Below are 16886 nucleotides of genomic sequence, written 5' to 3'. Positions count from 1 at the left end.
CACTATTGCAAATAGCAATTACACAGAGCAAAACAAATAAATTATAAATAAACATTGGAATAATAATGTAAAAATACTAATGATAACTACAAACTGCAATTTCTGGAGAAATTACGATGGGGCTTTGATGTGATAGATACAGATCTATCATTTCACTTCCTTTTGATTTGGGAATATTTCGGGGACACATTCTGTTGATATGATGTCACTTCCAGTTGATCGATTTACTTGGGCACCAGTTAAATGTCAGTGAGCTGTAATAGTAAGTTTTTGTTCAAAAACCACAACCAGTTTTTTCTGCCATTGAAAATGAACGGGAAATTTGGACGTACATGGCCGTCAATGGTATGGACGTGGATGGCTGTCAATGGCATCGACTTACTTGGGTGCCAGATTAATGTCAATAGGCTGTCAAAGTTAAATGGTCAAAAATCACAAAGCACTTGGTTTTCCTTCCATTGAAAATGAATGGGAAATTTGGACGTATATGGCTGTCAAATCACTGACATCTTATTAGAAATGAATGGGCAAGTTTTTGGCTAATTTTGGGGGAACTGTCGATTTTTTTTTCAAATTCTCAAACTTTTATACCCGTTACAGTCCTGGAAGTTTTGATGTGTAAATTTTGTGATTTGGTCAAAAATTGTTGGACAAGTAGCGTTTTGAATTTTTTTTTCTTTTCAAATAACCTGTGTTTACGGGTGAACGGAAAATTTGTGGGGGGGGGTTGGTCGTCCAAAAAAATCCCTACATCGCACAAAAAATTCTGGTCATTTCGATATAGGAACGGTGCCGATCGGTCAAACGTTTAGAGCTGTGCAACACGCAGAAGCAACGCCATTCAAAAAAAACAAAGGAATTTCACTATAGAGGCCTTTGCTTTGCAAAGCCCTATCTAATAATAATACCTGTAATAATGTAACGAATCAGGTTCTAATGTGGTGAATGTGTATAGTGTGATGTACCTGAACGTGGCGTGTTGTGTTGCACAAGTTTTTAAAAAAATGATTAAAAACCTGACAAAGCTGACAATTTCTTCGGCGATGTTACAATAATAATTGTCACCTTTGCTTATAAAGACTAGCGAACGGAGGTCGGAGGAGGATCGTAGAGATCGTAGACATTCTACGGCCGTAATGTCAAACCAGTTCACGAACGCGCACACCATGCTCATATTTTACGATCATTTCCATCTTCATTTCAATGGTAAGCGGCACCTTTTTACTTTTTTCACTATCTGCACTAACATTCTTGGAACCCATGTTGATTTCTCTCACACGAAAATCCACCGTGCGTCATAAATCGTCGTACTTCGAGCATGTCGTTGGATGCAGAAACAAAGGGCAAGTCCAATTTTACGTCAGATGTCGAAAAGATCGTGTATTGAAACGATCGTATGTCGAGGTACGATTGTACAGTACCTTTCAAAAAATGAACTCACATATACTAAAGAGAATGGATTTATATCGTCCTTGGAAAAAAAGAATACAAATAGAAGTTATTGTATCTTAAAGTTTTGTACAAAAGACATCCAGTACAATCGCCATACAAGGGAAAAGGCCAACTTAAGCCTCATTTGTCTAAAATGCAGCCCTGTGCAAGTCAGAAGGCTGAAATAGCATAAAACTATTAAAAGTGCAACTGTTCGCCCTTTCTACTTGTATACTCAGGTGCAAGGGTGTGTAACACTACTTGAAGACATGGAGCCAATTAACATTTACCAAGCGAAGCTCTAGACCCAGGTGTGCAGTGTCACACTGATAGACGCTCACACACACATAGATATATATAGATATGTATACCGGACCAGCAATTTATTCAGCAGCACTGCAGCTAGCGTTCCTGACACACTGGCTTCACAATGATTTATGAAGCTGCTCATTGACCCAGTTCATTCGGAAAAAGAGAAAAGGGGGGCACATCCTTCCTGTTAAGCGACAGATCTATCGCGCCGTGCTGACTCTCGGGCACTTTTGCAGGGTTTGAGATGACATAGCTGCTCACTGAATGTACAGTACTTGTCTTTGAAAGCAAAATGGAAGGAAAACAAAGCAGCCCAAGAACACGGTTCTAATCTGAAGTTGGGGTGTGTATTGCCTCACATCTAGCGATACGATTCGTATCACAACTCACAGGTCATGATTGGATTCAATCCCGATTAATCCCGATACTACGCTTGAAGATGATTATTGCGATATTTGTATACCACTTTAGAAAAAAACAAATCAAAATGGACATGAAAGCATATGCGCAGTTTGACTTTTGTGGGGTGGGGGCAAAACATGAATAAAGAAATTCCAAATATCCATCTTGACTCTAAGGTGCTAGTCACGTTATCTGTTTGAAAAATATTTTTGACCCATTAAGAAATATTTTGTTGGATTTTTGTTGCATTGTGTGTATTTCATTCATTGTTATTTCATTGCTTTACAACTTCTATAAACAACATTTTACCAGCTACGTCTTTATATTAAATTCATATATATATAGGAAAGTCAATTACTGGAATGACATTTTCGGCCACTAGGGGGCCCTCAATCTCTGCGTATGCATAAAAGCAGATTTTTGTCAATTTATTCCAGAAACCTTAAACTGCTTTTTTATTTGTTTATTTGTTTATTTATTTTTACAAGAAAGTGCAAAAACATTAACCATTTTAAAGGGAGTACTTATTTCTCTCACCAATACAATAAAACTTACACAGGTGGAATGAATTCCAAATTTTCTGGAAACAAAGTGTCTTTAGAAATAAGACTTCTTTTAACTAATAGGCTTGTTTTCACAGATTTCTGTTCTATTTCACAGGTCGTGTTACCGCTGTACGTAATCATGGTTTTACACATTCTGCATATGAAATACACGTTAGCGAATTAGCTAATTAGCTTAGCGCTCGGCGCTAACTATTAACATCTCAAAAACAACTACAATAATGGCTAAATAGTACAGGAGGGTTCGTGTACTCACCTCTTATAGATGCACACGGGTCTTAGCAACACATTCAGAACATTTTTTTTTAATTGAAATGCCTTAAAACTACTGCTGCACATCGAAAGACAAACAGCAACAAACTCTCTCTCTTCCCCTCTTGCTCTAAAAAATAACTTGCGCAGGGTCGTGCTTCTGTCCCTGCCTGTTTCATACACAAATTTATTTTCCAGTCTTTTAAAAAGGAGTAAATCTCTCTCTCAGTAACCAGCAGCATCCATCACAACGTGCGTGCGCCAGTTAACGGTGCCCGGGCGGCAGACGTGTCTTGAATTTCGTTCTGCTACGAGCGGCTGCCATATAGTTATAAGGGGAAAATAATAGTTTTTGAACCTTTATGAATCGTAATCGAATCGTCACGTGTCAAATCGCGATGCATGTGATCATCGATTTTTTTGGAACTCCTCTAATTGTTGTTGAAGTCACAGGGCGGTGGCTTCCAGAGTATGACTCTAGCGACATAGACATGTCATCTGTTCAACCCTTTCAATTGAAACCCGAGAGGAACGTTAATGAGCATGACAGCACTGTCAATATTTAGCAAAACGAGCAGCAAAAGCAAAATGAACAGGAAAGACTGAGACGAGAGTAGGAAAAATAAATAGTGGTCTGCCAAAATGTGCTAAACCGGCGAAACTTCTACAAGATTAGAATTTGAGCTTGTTTTGTTTAGATGCATAAGGAGAGAACATACTATACTTCTAATATCGTTTTTCAAATTGTAAAAATGTACCAATATTTCTGAATTATTTTCGTGGTCTTATTTGTATTTATCTCCAAACAAAACTTCATTAAAATCATTGTTTTACATATTTCCCCCCAAAAATACTAATGAAAATCTCCACAGCAGAAGAAAAACCCAGAGCAGTCCATTGCGCCATTCAATGCATTTGTTAGTGTTGCACATAATATTTAAAGAAAACATGGTTAAGACCTACTCCCCAAGATGACTCCTATTAATAATACAGAGAGAGGTGTCTCTTAGAGGCGTCACCCAACCCTCCCCCATCCAGTCTTCCCTTCCTTTTTCCTCCACTTTTCCTTTTTCCGATGGAGCCCAGCGTGATGTCCGACGTTCAACAGCGAAACTCCTCTCTGTGGACACCGACTTCAATCTGTTTCAGAGCTGCAATTCAATTATCTCACGAGGGTCCATGCTCAGCCACTCGTGAACAGAAAGAGGGGGCTGGGGTAGCGGGTGAAGGTGTGCAAAAGGGGGTTAGGGTGTGTAGAAGCTCAGGAGACACGGATGGCTGGGAGGGGACTGATCAGAAGCGCAAAATCATTTTAACATGGATTTAAACGTTACTCTTTCTTGTGCCATTAGCTTCGGTTTTACAATCACTAGAGGGATGTCAGGGCCTGATAAAGCTAATCACGTAGGCAAGCTAAAGGCAGGGAGATTAGGAGGCCCCGCCACCCGTCCACCAAAACAAAATCCCTTAAACCCTTCCTGAAGGTTTTAGTTGAAAGCAAAACATACATTAAGACCTGAAAATGAGATAACTGAATGACCAATAATGTATAATATTGTTGGTGGTACGTATATGCAGTGGTATGAAAAAGTATCTGAACCTTTTGGAATTGCATAAAACTGCATAAAATCACTATTAAACGTGATCTGATCTTTGTCAAAATCACACAGATGAAAAAACGGTGTCTGCTTTAACCAAACCACCCAAACATTTATAGGTTTTCATATTATAATGAGAATAGTATGCAAACATTTACAGAAACGGGAAAAAAATCACATTTAATATTTTTTGGCCCCGCTTTTGGCAGCAATAACTTCAACTAGATGCTTCCTGTAGCTGCAGATCAGTTTGGCACATCGATCAGGGATAATTCTGGCCCAATCTTCTCGACAAAACTGCTGTAGTTCAGTCGGATTCCCGGAATGTCAAAAGAATCGCTGTCTTTAGGTCATGCCACTGCATCTCAACGGGGTTCAAGTCTGGACTTTGGCTTGGCCACTCTAGAACGTGTTTTTTGTTCTTCTGAAACCATTCCAAAAATGATTTACTTCTGTGTTTTGGATCTTTGTCTTGTTGCAGCATCATCATCTTTTTAGCTTCAACTGTCTGACAGACGGCCTCAGGTTTTCCTGCAAAACATCTGAATAAACTTTTGAATTCATTCTTCCATTATTAATTGCAAGTTGTCCAGGCCCTGAGGCAGCAAAACAGCCCCAAAAAATGATGCTCCCTCCACCATGCTTCACGGTGAGGATGAGGTGTCGATGTTGGTGAGCTGTTCCATTTTTCCTCCACACATTAAATTGTGTGTTACTCCCAAACAATTCAACATCAGTCCACAAAATATTTTTGTCAAAATGTCTGTGGAGTGTCCAAGTGCCTTTGTGCGAATATTAAACGAGCAACAATTTTTTTTTAGACAGCAGTGGCTTCCTCCGTGGAGTCCACCCATCAACACCATTCTTGGCCGTAGTTTTACATACAGTTGATGTGTGCACAGAGATGTTGGACTGTGCCAGTGACTTCTGTAAGTCTTTAGCAGACACTGCAGGGTTCTTTTTTACCTCTCTGAGTATTCTGCGCTGAACTCTTGGTGTCATTTTTGGTGGACGGCCACTCCTTGGGAGAGAAGCAACAGTGCAAAACTCTCTCCATTTGTAACAACTTCTCAGACTGTCCATTAATGAACATCCAGGCTTTTAGAGATGTTTTTTTTATCTTTTCCCAGCTTTATTCAAATCGACAATCCTTGATCGCAGGTCTTCAGACAGCGCTTTTGACCGAGCAATGACGCACATGAGACAATGCTTCTCATCAAGACAATTCTTACCAGGTGTGTGTTTTTTAGTGGGCAGGGTAGCTTTAAACCACTAATTATTGATCGGGCACACACCTGACTTAAATTGTTTGGTAAAAATCCGTTTCAATTGCTTTTTAAGTCACTTTAGAAAGAGGGTTCACATACTTATTTTTCCCCTTTCTGTGATTGTTTGCATGCTATCCTCATTAAAATATGAAAACCTATAAATTTTTCAGTGGTTTTAGCTAAATGAGACACTTTTTTTTCATCTGTATGATTTTGACAAAGATCAGATCACATTTGATGGTGATTTTATGCAGAAAAGTGAGAAATTCCAAAAGCTTCAGATACTTTTTCATACCACTGTATTCCAAAATGTTTCAAATATCTGACAGTTTAGTATAACTCTGACCTTTTGCAATTTATTTCTTAGATCTTTTTTTTTTTCGCTTTTCCCTTCAGGGTCGTCTGTAACAGAAAAACCGGTACCAAAACACAAAAAGTCCAGCAGAAGTTTAATTGACTTTTTGTGCTTTTGTATTGGTCTTGCTTAGACAGAACTCAACAAATGCTGAATTTCTTAGCAGGGATGTCATGTTTATGACGATTCATTACTGCGCGATTACCAATATACAGCGTCCAGTATAGAACAGAATCTACAATTTGCCATTTTGGAAAGAACAAAACTTCCAATTGTTTGGAATTTAACATTGCACATTTATCTTTTGCACATTATTTTCCTTTAATAGCAATCAGTCTCTCTGAAGGGCTTACAAACTAAAATAGAAGAGTGCTGATGCTCAGAGGCGTCACGTCCCATTAGGCAAACCAGGCAATTGCCTAGGGCCCCCAGCCACCAGGGGTCCCCAGAGGGCCAACAGATTTAGAACACGCAGCTTTACTGCACTGTTGGAGCAACAAGTGTAGGGAGTGTTTCAATACCATAGAATCATTTGGCAGATTATCTAATGATTCGGTTATCAATCCCAATCAGCAGTAACCATGTCACATAGATTATACATGTTTAAGATAGTCCAATCAGTTATTAATACCACTTGATTGTTTTAAGAGTGACTCACCAAGTACTCTCTGGAAAATCCTTGCCGAGTTGTTTAACGCTGATTTTCACAGGCCACCTCATTTTTCATGTGACTACTTAAAGAAATTGTGATTTTTCCCAAAAAGTCTATTAATGGGTCTATCGTATTCCTCGTCTAATACTCTATAAGAAAAATACAACATACATGCATCTAAAATAATCCTAAACTATTTTATTAGCAATTTTAATACTCCTTTTAGCAAGGTTCCTTGGGTATGCGTACGTAGCCATAGCAACCAGTCCTGTTATTGTCCTTCGTCACAAGCGCTGCGTATTCTGGGAGCCAGAATAGGCGTAAGGTGCGCATTTCAAGCACAGGACGGCCACCTGTTAAAATGTGTGTAAGTACATCCATATGAGTCAGTGTAAAGTGCTTAGTTTTCGCCACTTTTATGGCCAAGATGGCCGTACGTGCACGCACTCGCACCCCCCACCTTTGCGTTCATTACACTGCACGAGTATATATGTGTGTCACGTGACTCGGAAGGGCCCCATGTTGCTTGTTGCCTGGGGCCCCCGGGAACCCTTGCTACGCCTCTGCTGATGCCTTTACTAGAGATACATATTTTGAGTCTAATCCTGAAAGTTTTAGCTTCCAAATTTCTCATTGAAAGGTGAAACTAGACACGGATGGTGATCTTTGTTTTTGTTGTTGAAACTACTACGGTTTGACATACTGGAAACAATTGAGGCTAAAGTATTAAACTTCACAGCTATCCATTTCTTCCTAAATAATTCAGCAAATTATTTCAGGTCACACATCTTGTATGAATCTATACGTCAATGGTACAGCCAGTCATTTTGTTTTTTACCTATGACATCTACCATTGCAGCCCATGTAGTACAAGATGTTACATTTTTTATAATGTTTCCCTGAGGTCATTCATACTCTGCTTTTTGTATGCTGGTAATTGGCCCAACCTTAGCTGTTTTTATTCGACACTGGATTATACAACAGATAGTTCATGGAATAAGGCAGAAAAATACGACAAGAAGGTAAAACCAAAAATGATTCACTGACTCAATTTTTTATGAATCTTCATTTAGACCCAGAGAGCTCTTCTTATAGCGATCAATAGATCAAGCTGCTGTTGCAGTGTCACACCTGGGGGGGCTTCTTGTAAGGCCCGTGGGAAAGCAGGGGGACTAGATCAAAAGGTGGGAATCACCCCCCACTATATTCTCTAACACATAAGCCAATTTCCTCCAGATCACAAGTCGGGAATAACTGGAAAATACACTTAAAGGTAAATAGAAGATACTACTCAGGGCAAAGGAGCACAAAGAACCACCCATTGTGTCGTTAGAATCAGTCACAGCCAGGTAGTACAGTTAATTAAACCTTAGCCATAACCTTTAAAAAAAAAAAACATTGTAGAGGAATTATGTTTCCAATACAAAGTAACAGGATGCCTTGAGTCCCTGATCCCAAAAGGAAGCCCACCTGAAGCCCTTCTTCAAAGGTCATTTGATCTAAGGATCACATTTTTTGCCCGTCACTCACAACTGACACAACTCACAGAGCCTGGGTAAAAAAATATCCATTACAACTTTGATCCCCGACTGGCGGATTTGCGTCCATGTTCTGTGAGCTGCCTACTAAAGACACTCAATGTTTAAACTCTGCTGTTGCAAGCGAGGAAATTTCCCACCCAAAACAGCAAAATAGCCATGTTCCTCAGTCATATGTCCTTCAGAATTCTTGGTGAGTCTTGTTATTAAATATTAAGGGTGTGACAAAATATCGAAATGGTGATATATCGTGATACTTCGTATCCCAAAAGGTTATCAATACGCTCCTGCCAAGACTCGAGTTATCGTTTTAAAAAGGTGTCAATGTCGAAAAAAAAAATAAAAAGGAAAAAGTTATAATAGTATCTCAGTTAACTCTAAGGCTGCATTGACGGTGCACGACGCCAAATCAACAGGTAAATGACTTTAAATGGCCCAAAATTACCTCATTGCCTGGCATTGGCTGCCACTGACTGTCATAGACGTCCGATCCGTTTGAAGTGGGAGGGATGGCAGCGAATGAACAGTTCATTCGCTGCCATCCCTCCCACTTCAAACGGATCGAACGTCTACAAGTGATAAACTCATTCCAGTTCACAGCAGAAGCTTGTTTTTCTGTTTATTAGTTGTTTGTAGAATATCCTAGAATGATTTCCTGACCAATGTATCAATAATCGTTGTCTCGCCATATCGTCAGATCATCGTTATCGTGAGCTTTGTATCGCAAATTGTATCGTATCGTGAGGTACAAAGAGGTTGCCACTCCTATTAAATATATTTGTCAACCAAATGCCATATTTCATCAATCAGAATTGTTTCAGAGGACAATATTTTTCTAAAATTTTGTCATAATTAGCCCTTGAAATGGTTAAAAAGACCATTAACGATCCACAATGATGTAAAATCCTCATATTGCTTTTCAATTTGGTACAGCCATTGCTTTCATGATCTAGGCAACTAATGTTTGTGAAGCTAATTTTTAATTGACATTCCAGGGTGCGCTACTAGATGAAAATTCAGGAGTCTTATTTAGGACGCCTGAAATACAAATACCGTGATTTCCTGAATATAACGTGCACTTTTTTCCCCCAAAAGCAACTTGTAAAATCACGGCGATCCGTTGCCGACCATTACGATACGTGACGTCACCATTTTGTTTCGGTATTACTTCACTCTAATCAGCCGAATGATTTCGTCTGTGTTAAATTCTGCTTTTTCCCCTCTTCATAAAGCACAGAATTTTGTTTCTTGAACTCATTTGAGTCAACTTTTATGGCAGCTCCGCAACTCGGACCATAACAAACGTAACAACACAGACTTCCTGTGTCCGTCAACTATATCTGTCCCTCGGGAAATTCAAACCCAAATAACAATCATTCCTATTGTTACTGTCACGTCGACAGTGATGAGCTCTCTCGGGTTTCCAACTTACGTTCTCACTTTCATTTTACCGCATCAATCCATGTAGGAAATACTGATTCATCATGATGAAACGAGCAAGTTATACAGCAGCTTTTAAAAGAAAAGTCACATATGTTTTGTTTTCTCCTGGATTGTGGTAAGTTCAAGAAGTTATCAGATCATATTATTACCGTACATATTGTCAGTTTACGGTAATGTTTTGAACTACCAATGTACTAGGCTTGTGCTGTGTTTAACCAGTCAGTAAAATGACATTTCTGTATCTGTACACGAGCTCTGTTTTCTTGTATTCTTCTATTTATTGGTGCTAAAATTAGGGTGCGCGTTATAGACGGATACAATAATTTTCCCTAGATTTTACAAGTAAATTTGGGGTGTGCGTTATACATGGTTGTGCCTTATATTCAGGAAATTACGGTAATCCTAAGCACAAGAGTTTAAACAGGAACAGTGATAAAACTAAAATAAAGATAAAAATCTCAAATTTAGCAAACTAAATATTAGTTGCGTGTAATATCTCCTGTCTGGTGATACGATTCCTATTACGATTCATAGGTTTTATATCAATTTATTCTTGAAACCTAATCAAGCACTCAAGTAAACATGTTTTTGCCTTGTCACGTTATCTCCATCTCCGCCATGTTGAAACTTATGTTCCGTAGCGCCAAATCCTGCGAGACTATAGTCTAAAGAGGCCACCCAGGATAACTCTTGCAAAATGTTGTTGCTTCAGCAGAGGGCAAGACAAGGCAGCTGCGCACTGCCAACTAGTGGACAGGAGTAGAAGTGAAGCCAGTGTATTGTTTCTTTACAACAAAAACACACAAGTCAGGATGAGTAGAGACTGATTCGGAATCGATACGAGAATTGCGTGATGTAATATCACAATACATCTCAGCACCCTTGCTAAACATAGTGGAGACACACATATTTGTGTTAGGAATTTGTATCTTTGTATCATGTACCTTGTATCTTTCATCCATTATTGAGAGTAATTACTACTACTAAGTATAAACTGCATTCCGTCCAATTGCCCTTATAAACATTTTTTTTAACCAAAGAAACAAATGCAACAAGAGGGTTACCTTGTATACAGTAGGTGGAGTATTTAAAATCTAAAGAACAAACACTAGTCAATTCTCAAATTTAAGACGAAATCTAGAATGTACTGAATAGCACTCCAAGTAATCATTGCTTTTCCCTCGAATGTACTGAATAACACTCCAAGTAATCATTGCTTTTCCTTGACCTCCACTCATTATGTATAAATAGTGATAAAACACATGCACAGAGAGTAATCATTCAAGCAAATGACTTCCATTTTATGAGCTGAAAGAAATAAAGGGAAGCAGGGCATGAAGGAAACAGCTTCAGGACTCACATGCTACTTCCAAGGAGGCGTTGCGACTGATGGCCTCGCCCAGGTAGTTGCGGGCCACACACACATAGGCGCCCTCATCGGGTTTGCTCCGCCGCCCGTGCACGATACGCAGAAAGAAGAGCGAGCCGCTAGGCAGCAGCATGCGGTGCGAGCGCGGGTCGTCCTTGTCCGTCTCCACCCGTTCACCATCCTTGTACCACTCCACTGTGGGCGTGGGCCGGCCCTCCGCTTTGCAGTTGAGGGTGGCCGGCTCACCCTTGGACACGATCAGATCAGAGGGGTGCTCGACGATCCGAGGTGGTGAGTCCTCCTGGCGCAGACGGGATCCTAGAGGAGTGTGGGGAAATGTAAGCATTTAAAGTTCAAGAAACTGTACAGAATGGACATGTGATTTCACGCCAAAACCGATTCAAATAAAGTCGGCACTGTCAATGTCTGCAATTGAGGGAATCTTTTAACATCAGCTCCAAATATTATTCATGGCTCATGTATTTTCATGTGCCAGCTCGAAAACATTTGTGACTTAATATTTTTTTGTTGGTCAGTAATAAATTCAACTTTTTTTCAGTTACCAAGTGTTGTACTCAAACTATACAATCAAAGACTTGCCTGAAGCCAGAACTCAATATGACAGGCTGTAGTGGACCACACATACACGTGGACACTGGTGTTTCAACTTAAACTTGAAAATTCAATTTAATAAAGTCACAAAAGAAAACAAATATAACATCTTGGGCCCGACATTAAAGAGGCCAACACAACAAAAGGCTTCAACCAAACTGACCTCTACACACATCTCTTTGGCCGTTTAAATCAGGGCGGACTCAACTAACGACCACCTGAAGGAGGTATGACAAATTAACCAAACATTGTAAACTTAATAAAACGACAACAGATGGAAAATATACATATATTCTAACAATAATTAACTAATGTGCATTTAAACAAACAGTGAAAACTACTCCAAACAGTCATAATTAAAATCAACTTCAATATCCTCCCTTCAGAATGGTAGGTGCCAGATCTTACACAGCTGTGGTCGTTACCTCAAATTGACGAATAAAATCCAGTAAGTATTCAGACAAATATTCACTAAAGTGTGCTCCCATTTGGAAAATACATGTCCAAAAATATCACATAAATAATTAACTAAATCTTGAAACACTAAATTGTGGTGGTAGTGGTAGCCACCACACAGGCAATACAGGACAATAGAAATCAATTGTTTACTCTGTTAAGGTTGCAGAAATTATAGGGGTGTTGGAATGTTAGTAACACAAAAAACGAATGTTTTTTCTTCTCTTTAAAAACATATAATTTAAAGACAGATAATCCCGAAACTGCAAGCCAGTCAGGTCCAAGATAAGACTTCTGGGAGTCGAGACTGAGACAAGACTAAGAAATTAAAATATTGTCCTGAGACAAAGCGTTACAACACTAACGTTTAAGGGGTGTAACGGTACACAAAAATCTCGGTTCGGTACGTACCCCGGTTTTAAGGTCACGGTTCGGTTCATTTTCGGTACAGTAAAAAAACATAATGCAAAATATAAATGTGCTAGTTGTTTATTACACACCTTTCAACAATAGGAACATTAGCCTATACAAAGCTAGAATTCTGCTCAAAAAGTAGTGGGTATTTAAAGATAATCCAACAACAATTTGCCTTTCAGACCCTTCCTATTGGTCAGCTTTCTTTCTGAAAGAAAGAAGAAAAAAGAAGTCCGGTGCTAAAGAGAAAAGCAATCCCAATGACAAAGATTTTAACATGTATTTTACAAATGAAATGCCTCAATGAAACATTTTTTTTTCTTATGAACAGTTTTCAAAAGCTTTATTGGTGGATTTTCTCAAGTTAAAGCGCCACACAGAAATTAATAAATTTAATTGTGTAAGCAGGATGTGTGTATTATTCTTATTATTTAACTATCGGTGTTTTAGCTCATTTCAATTTATTTTATTTAAATGGGCTATTATTTATTTTATTATGTGTTTATATTTTACAAATGTGATGTAATATTCATTTATATTGTATAATTTATGTTGTATAACTTTAGTTCCTATGTGAATATTAGTTCCTACTTGTTTTGTTGCGGTAGAAGGGTTTTGTATTGAACACGGGGCCGTGTTGGTTATTATTATAGCAGAGAAGACAGCAGTAAATCAACAAAGACAAGTCAACTGTGCCCCGATCTACCACTCAAGAGATCTAATGGACTCAAAAAGTAGGTTACGAATGCAAATTAGTTTGAAAATCTACCGGATCCACCGTATTATTACACGAGTGACTTCCGGCCCGATCCTAGCTAGTAGTATTGACGCAGGAGGGCCACGTCTCGTGTCAAATAATAAACTCTGCCGTTCTTTTCGCATGTGTCGTGTTGAGCCGCTTCTGGGACGCGTCTAACACGCGGCCGCACTGCGACTGGTGTGCATTGGCTAATAGACTTTAACGCCCGCATTTCACTGCGTTCTCGCGGCAGCCACTTTGTCGCGCCGTTGACGTTTCTGGACTGTACTACCGTGTCGGTCCTCATTATAGTAGAGAAGACGGAGTAAATATAATCTACACAAAGAAACTGTAACCCGATCGACTCACAGCCTCGAAAAGTAAGGGTTATATTATATCAGAAACTCGTTCGGTACGCGTCCGTTCAGAACCGACTACCACGTACCGAAACGGTTCAGTACTATTACATGTACCGTTACACCCTTAGTAACGTCAAAAGTCTCACAAGACAATACTTGGCAAGCTTTTCAGAAAAAAAAAAAAAAATATATATATATATATATGAAATCAATATAGATTTTTCTGGTGGTGTTATCACTTGTTTCGGAACTACGACTCACTAACTCACTAAGCAACACTATGCCTTGGGTTAGACAAATGCATAAAAAACCCATAGCAGATCTTTTAATCAGCATTTGAACCCGGACAAAAAGCAACCATCTGCTCTTCTCTCCGCTACAAGCGCAAGCTTGTGGGTAATTGGACCCAAGGGTGACCAGTGAGCGCAAGCATAAAAAGTGCCCACATCGCTGCTATGTACACAAAAGATATTTCACGAGGAGGTGCAAACAAGTAAAAACTGTTGAGTCCACCATTGTCAAGATCAGCGTGTGATGTGAATATTTATGCTGAGAGGTCTCGGCTCGTGTCAAAAGCTAATCCCCCCCGAGGGGGTGGCGAACCTTGCCCTACTCCCATTTTTATTAGGGCTGGCAGTGGGTGAGCACTGGGAGTCTGGAAGCTAAGATAATACTCTCAGTATTGTGTGTGTGAGTCTGAGTGTGTGTCCATTTCCTGTGACGCTGTATTGCTGTAACATGTTTAAATGGCGAAAGCCAGGGGAACCATTCAATGATCAAAAAGCCGGAGGTCTGCCATCAAACAGTGGAGATGATAAATGAGAAACGGAGCTTTAAACTTTTTACTTTCATCCGGTTGACAGCCAAAATGTTAATACCAATTCTGTTATGGTGTGGGGTCACATTGACTCATGTTGGCAGGAAAACATGTTGAAGTTTTAAACTGGAAATTATATAATTATAATGAAAAAAAGCTCTTCATCAGGGGTCCCCAAACTACGGCCCGCGGGCCGGCGCCTCCACATTTGGTCCGGCCCCCTGAACATTTTTTTTTTCTTTTTTCCCAGTTGTGTTATTATTATTATTATTTCCTGGGTTTTTTCTGTGAAGAACCCAGAGAGGTTTATTTGGTTATTATCTATTTGATTTATATTATATTTTGGTCTGTCAAACAATGAAAATTTTTAATCAAGTAAATCACAGCTTAAAAATTAATTAATCATCATTAATCGAAATTCAAACCATCTATAAAATATGCCATATTTTTCTGTAAATTATTGTTGGAATGGAAAGATAAGACACAAGATGGATATATAAATTCAACATACAGTACATAAGTACTGTATTTGTTTATTATAACAATAAATCAACAAGATGGCATTAACATGATTAACATTCTGTTAAAGCGATCCATGGATAGAAAGACTTGTAGTTCTTAAAAGATAAATGTTAGTACAAGTTATAGAAATTTTATATTAAAACCCCTCTTAATGTTTTTGTTTTAATAACATTTGTAAAATTTTCCAACAAAAAATAAACTAGCAGCTCGCCATTGTTGATGTCAATAATTACACAATGCTCATGATGCTGAAACCCATAAAATCAGTCGCACCCAAGCGCCAGCAGAGGGTGACAAAATACCAAAAAACACAAGTAACAAATGGACATGACAGTGTGCTGTCATTTTAATCTGTTTGAGCGGGGCATGTGCGTTGAATGCGTCAAACATTTTAACGTGATTAATTAAAAAAAATAATAATAATTACCACCCGTTAAGGCGATAATTTTGACAGCCCCATATATCATATCATAATATAATATAATATAATATAATATAATATAATATAATATTATATAATATAATATAATATAATATAATATAATATAATATAATATAATATAATATTTGATTGCGGCTTTCTGAAAAACAATACATTTTTACTTTTAGGCACTCCTGCAATCGTCACACTCTTTCTGTTACAAACTGACCCGGCCCCTCATCAGAGAAGGAAAAAGTTATGTGGCCCCCACAGGAAAAAGTTTGGGGACGCCTGTTTTAGAACAAATACTGCATAGAGGAGTTCCATTTCTGAAAAAAAAAGGCTCCTTGCGTCAATAAATTTAATAAACTATTTTCAACAGAAGCCCCAGGGGGTACATTAATAGTACATTAATATTCCACCCACTTTATTTCATACTAGTTTGACTTTAGAATTTTCCAGGCATGAATATTGGTCAGGGGTTAAAAAGGTGAGAAGGGTGTGGAGAAAATATGTTCTGGTACACTGTACAACTAGGGCTGTCCCAAACGACTATTGTTCTTTCTTTTCCAATTAAGTGTGCAAGAATATATTTTATTCATGCTTATAAAACACATTACTGGTGTGATACTATATTCATTTGTTAGACTGTATTCATCCATGTTCATGTGCTGTATTTTTTTGAACATAATACGAAGTGGTGTTGTTGACTGTGTTATCAAATTTTCCCTCCCTTTTGGTGCCAGCCACGGCCAGGTTCTCAAGGTTGTAAGCTGTGGAAAATCACCAGTGTCGATACTTAAGTTTCACTCTCGTTTTTCCAGGTATCGTTTCACAGTAAGCATCCAGTTTTGAGAAACAACATCAAATAAGGCACTTCCCAAACTGTTGCTATTCTGAACTAACCAATCACTGCACGCTATGTACTCACTTTCTGCATATTCATGTGTTACCATGTATTATCATGTCATTTTGCCAAATAAAAAGCGTGCACGCCGAGAAGGGAGTCAGAGATCGTCCCCGTGCACGTAAACTGAAACTCGAGTGGCTTCTGACTGGGATGTGAGATTTCCGTTTCCTTGTGACTGTCCTTAGAATAGAATACTGGTTGTGTTTTATTTCCTAACATTAAGTTTTGTTGACACAGCAAGCAATTCACAAAAGCATTTCAGAACACTTAAATTCTTTATTAAAGTGCAAATAAACACCTAAATAACAACTATAAATCACAAACAATGAAGTCAAATGCTAATAGCATTAACAAGTGCAAAAGAATGAAATGTAAACAGGTTATGAAGACTGACTTCGCCTTTCCAACATGATAAAAAAAAATTATTGAAAAATATATCTACCAGTAGCAATG

General features: G+C 38.6%; 1 protein-coding gene across 6 annotated transcripts in view; it reads right to left on the bottom strand.

Annotated features, from left to right (window-relative positions):
- LOC130917051 (roundabout homolog 2-like) overlaps positions 1-16886 on the bottom strand; it is a 796933-nt gene that overhangs the window by 415423 nt on the left and 364624 nt on the right. For all 6 annotated transcript variants that reach the window (XM_057838104.1, XM_057838107.1, XM_057838108.1 and 3 more), the window contains exon 2: positions 11175-11501. In XM_057838104.1, coding sequence (XP_057694087.1) covers positions 11175-11501 — 327 coding nt within the window. The remainder of the gene's footprint in view (positions 1-11174; positions 11502-16886) is intronic.

This window comes from Corythoichthys intestinalis, chromosome 6 (assembly GCF_030265065.1).
Source record: "Corythoichthys intestinalis isolate RoL2023-P3 chromosome 6, ASM3026506v1, whole genome shotgun sequence".
NCBI classification, from domain to species: Eukaryota; Metazoa; Chordata; class Actinopteri; order Syngnathiformes; family Syngnathidae; genus Corythoichthys; species Corythoichthys intestinalis.
Note: the sequence above shows the minus strand (reverse complement) of the source record. Positions and strands in the feature narration are given on the sequence as shown.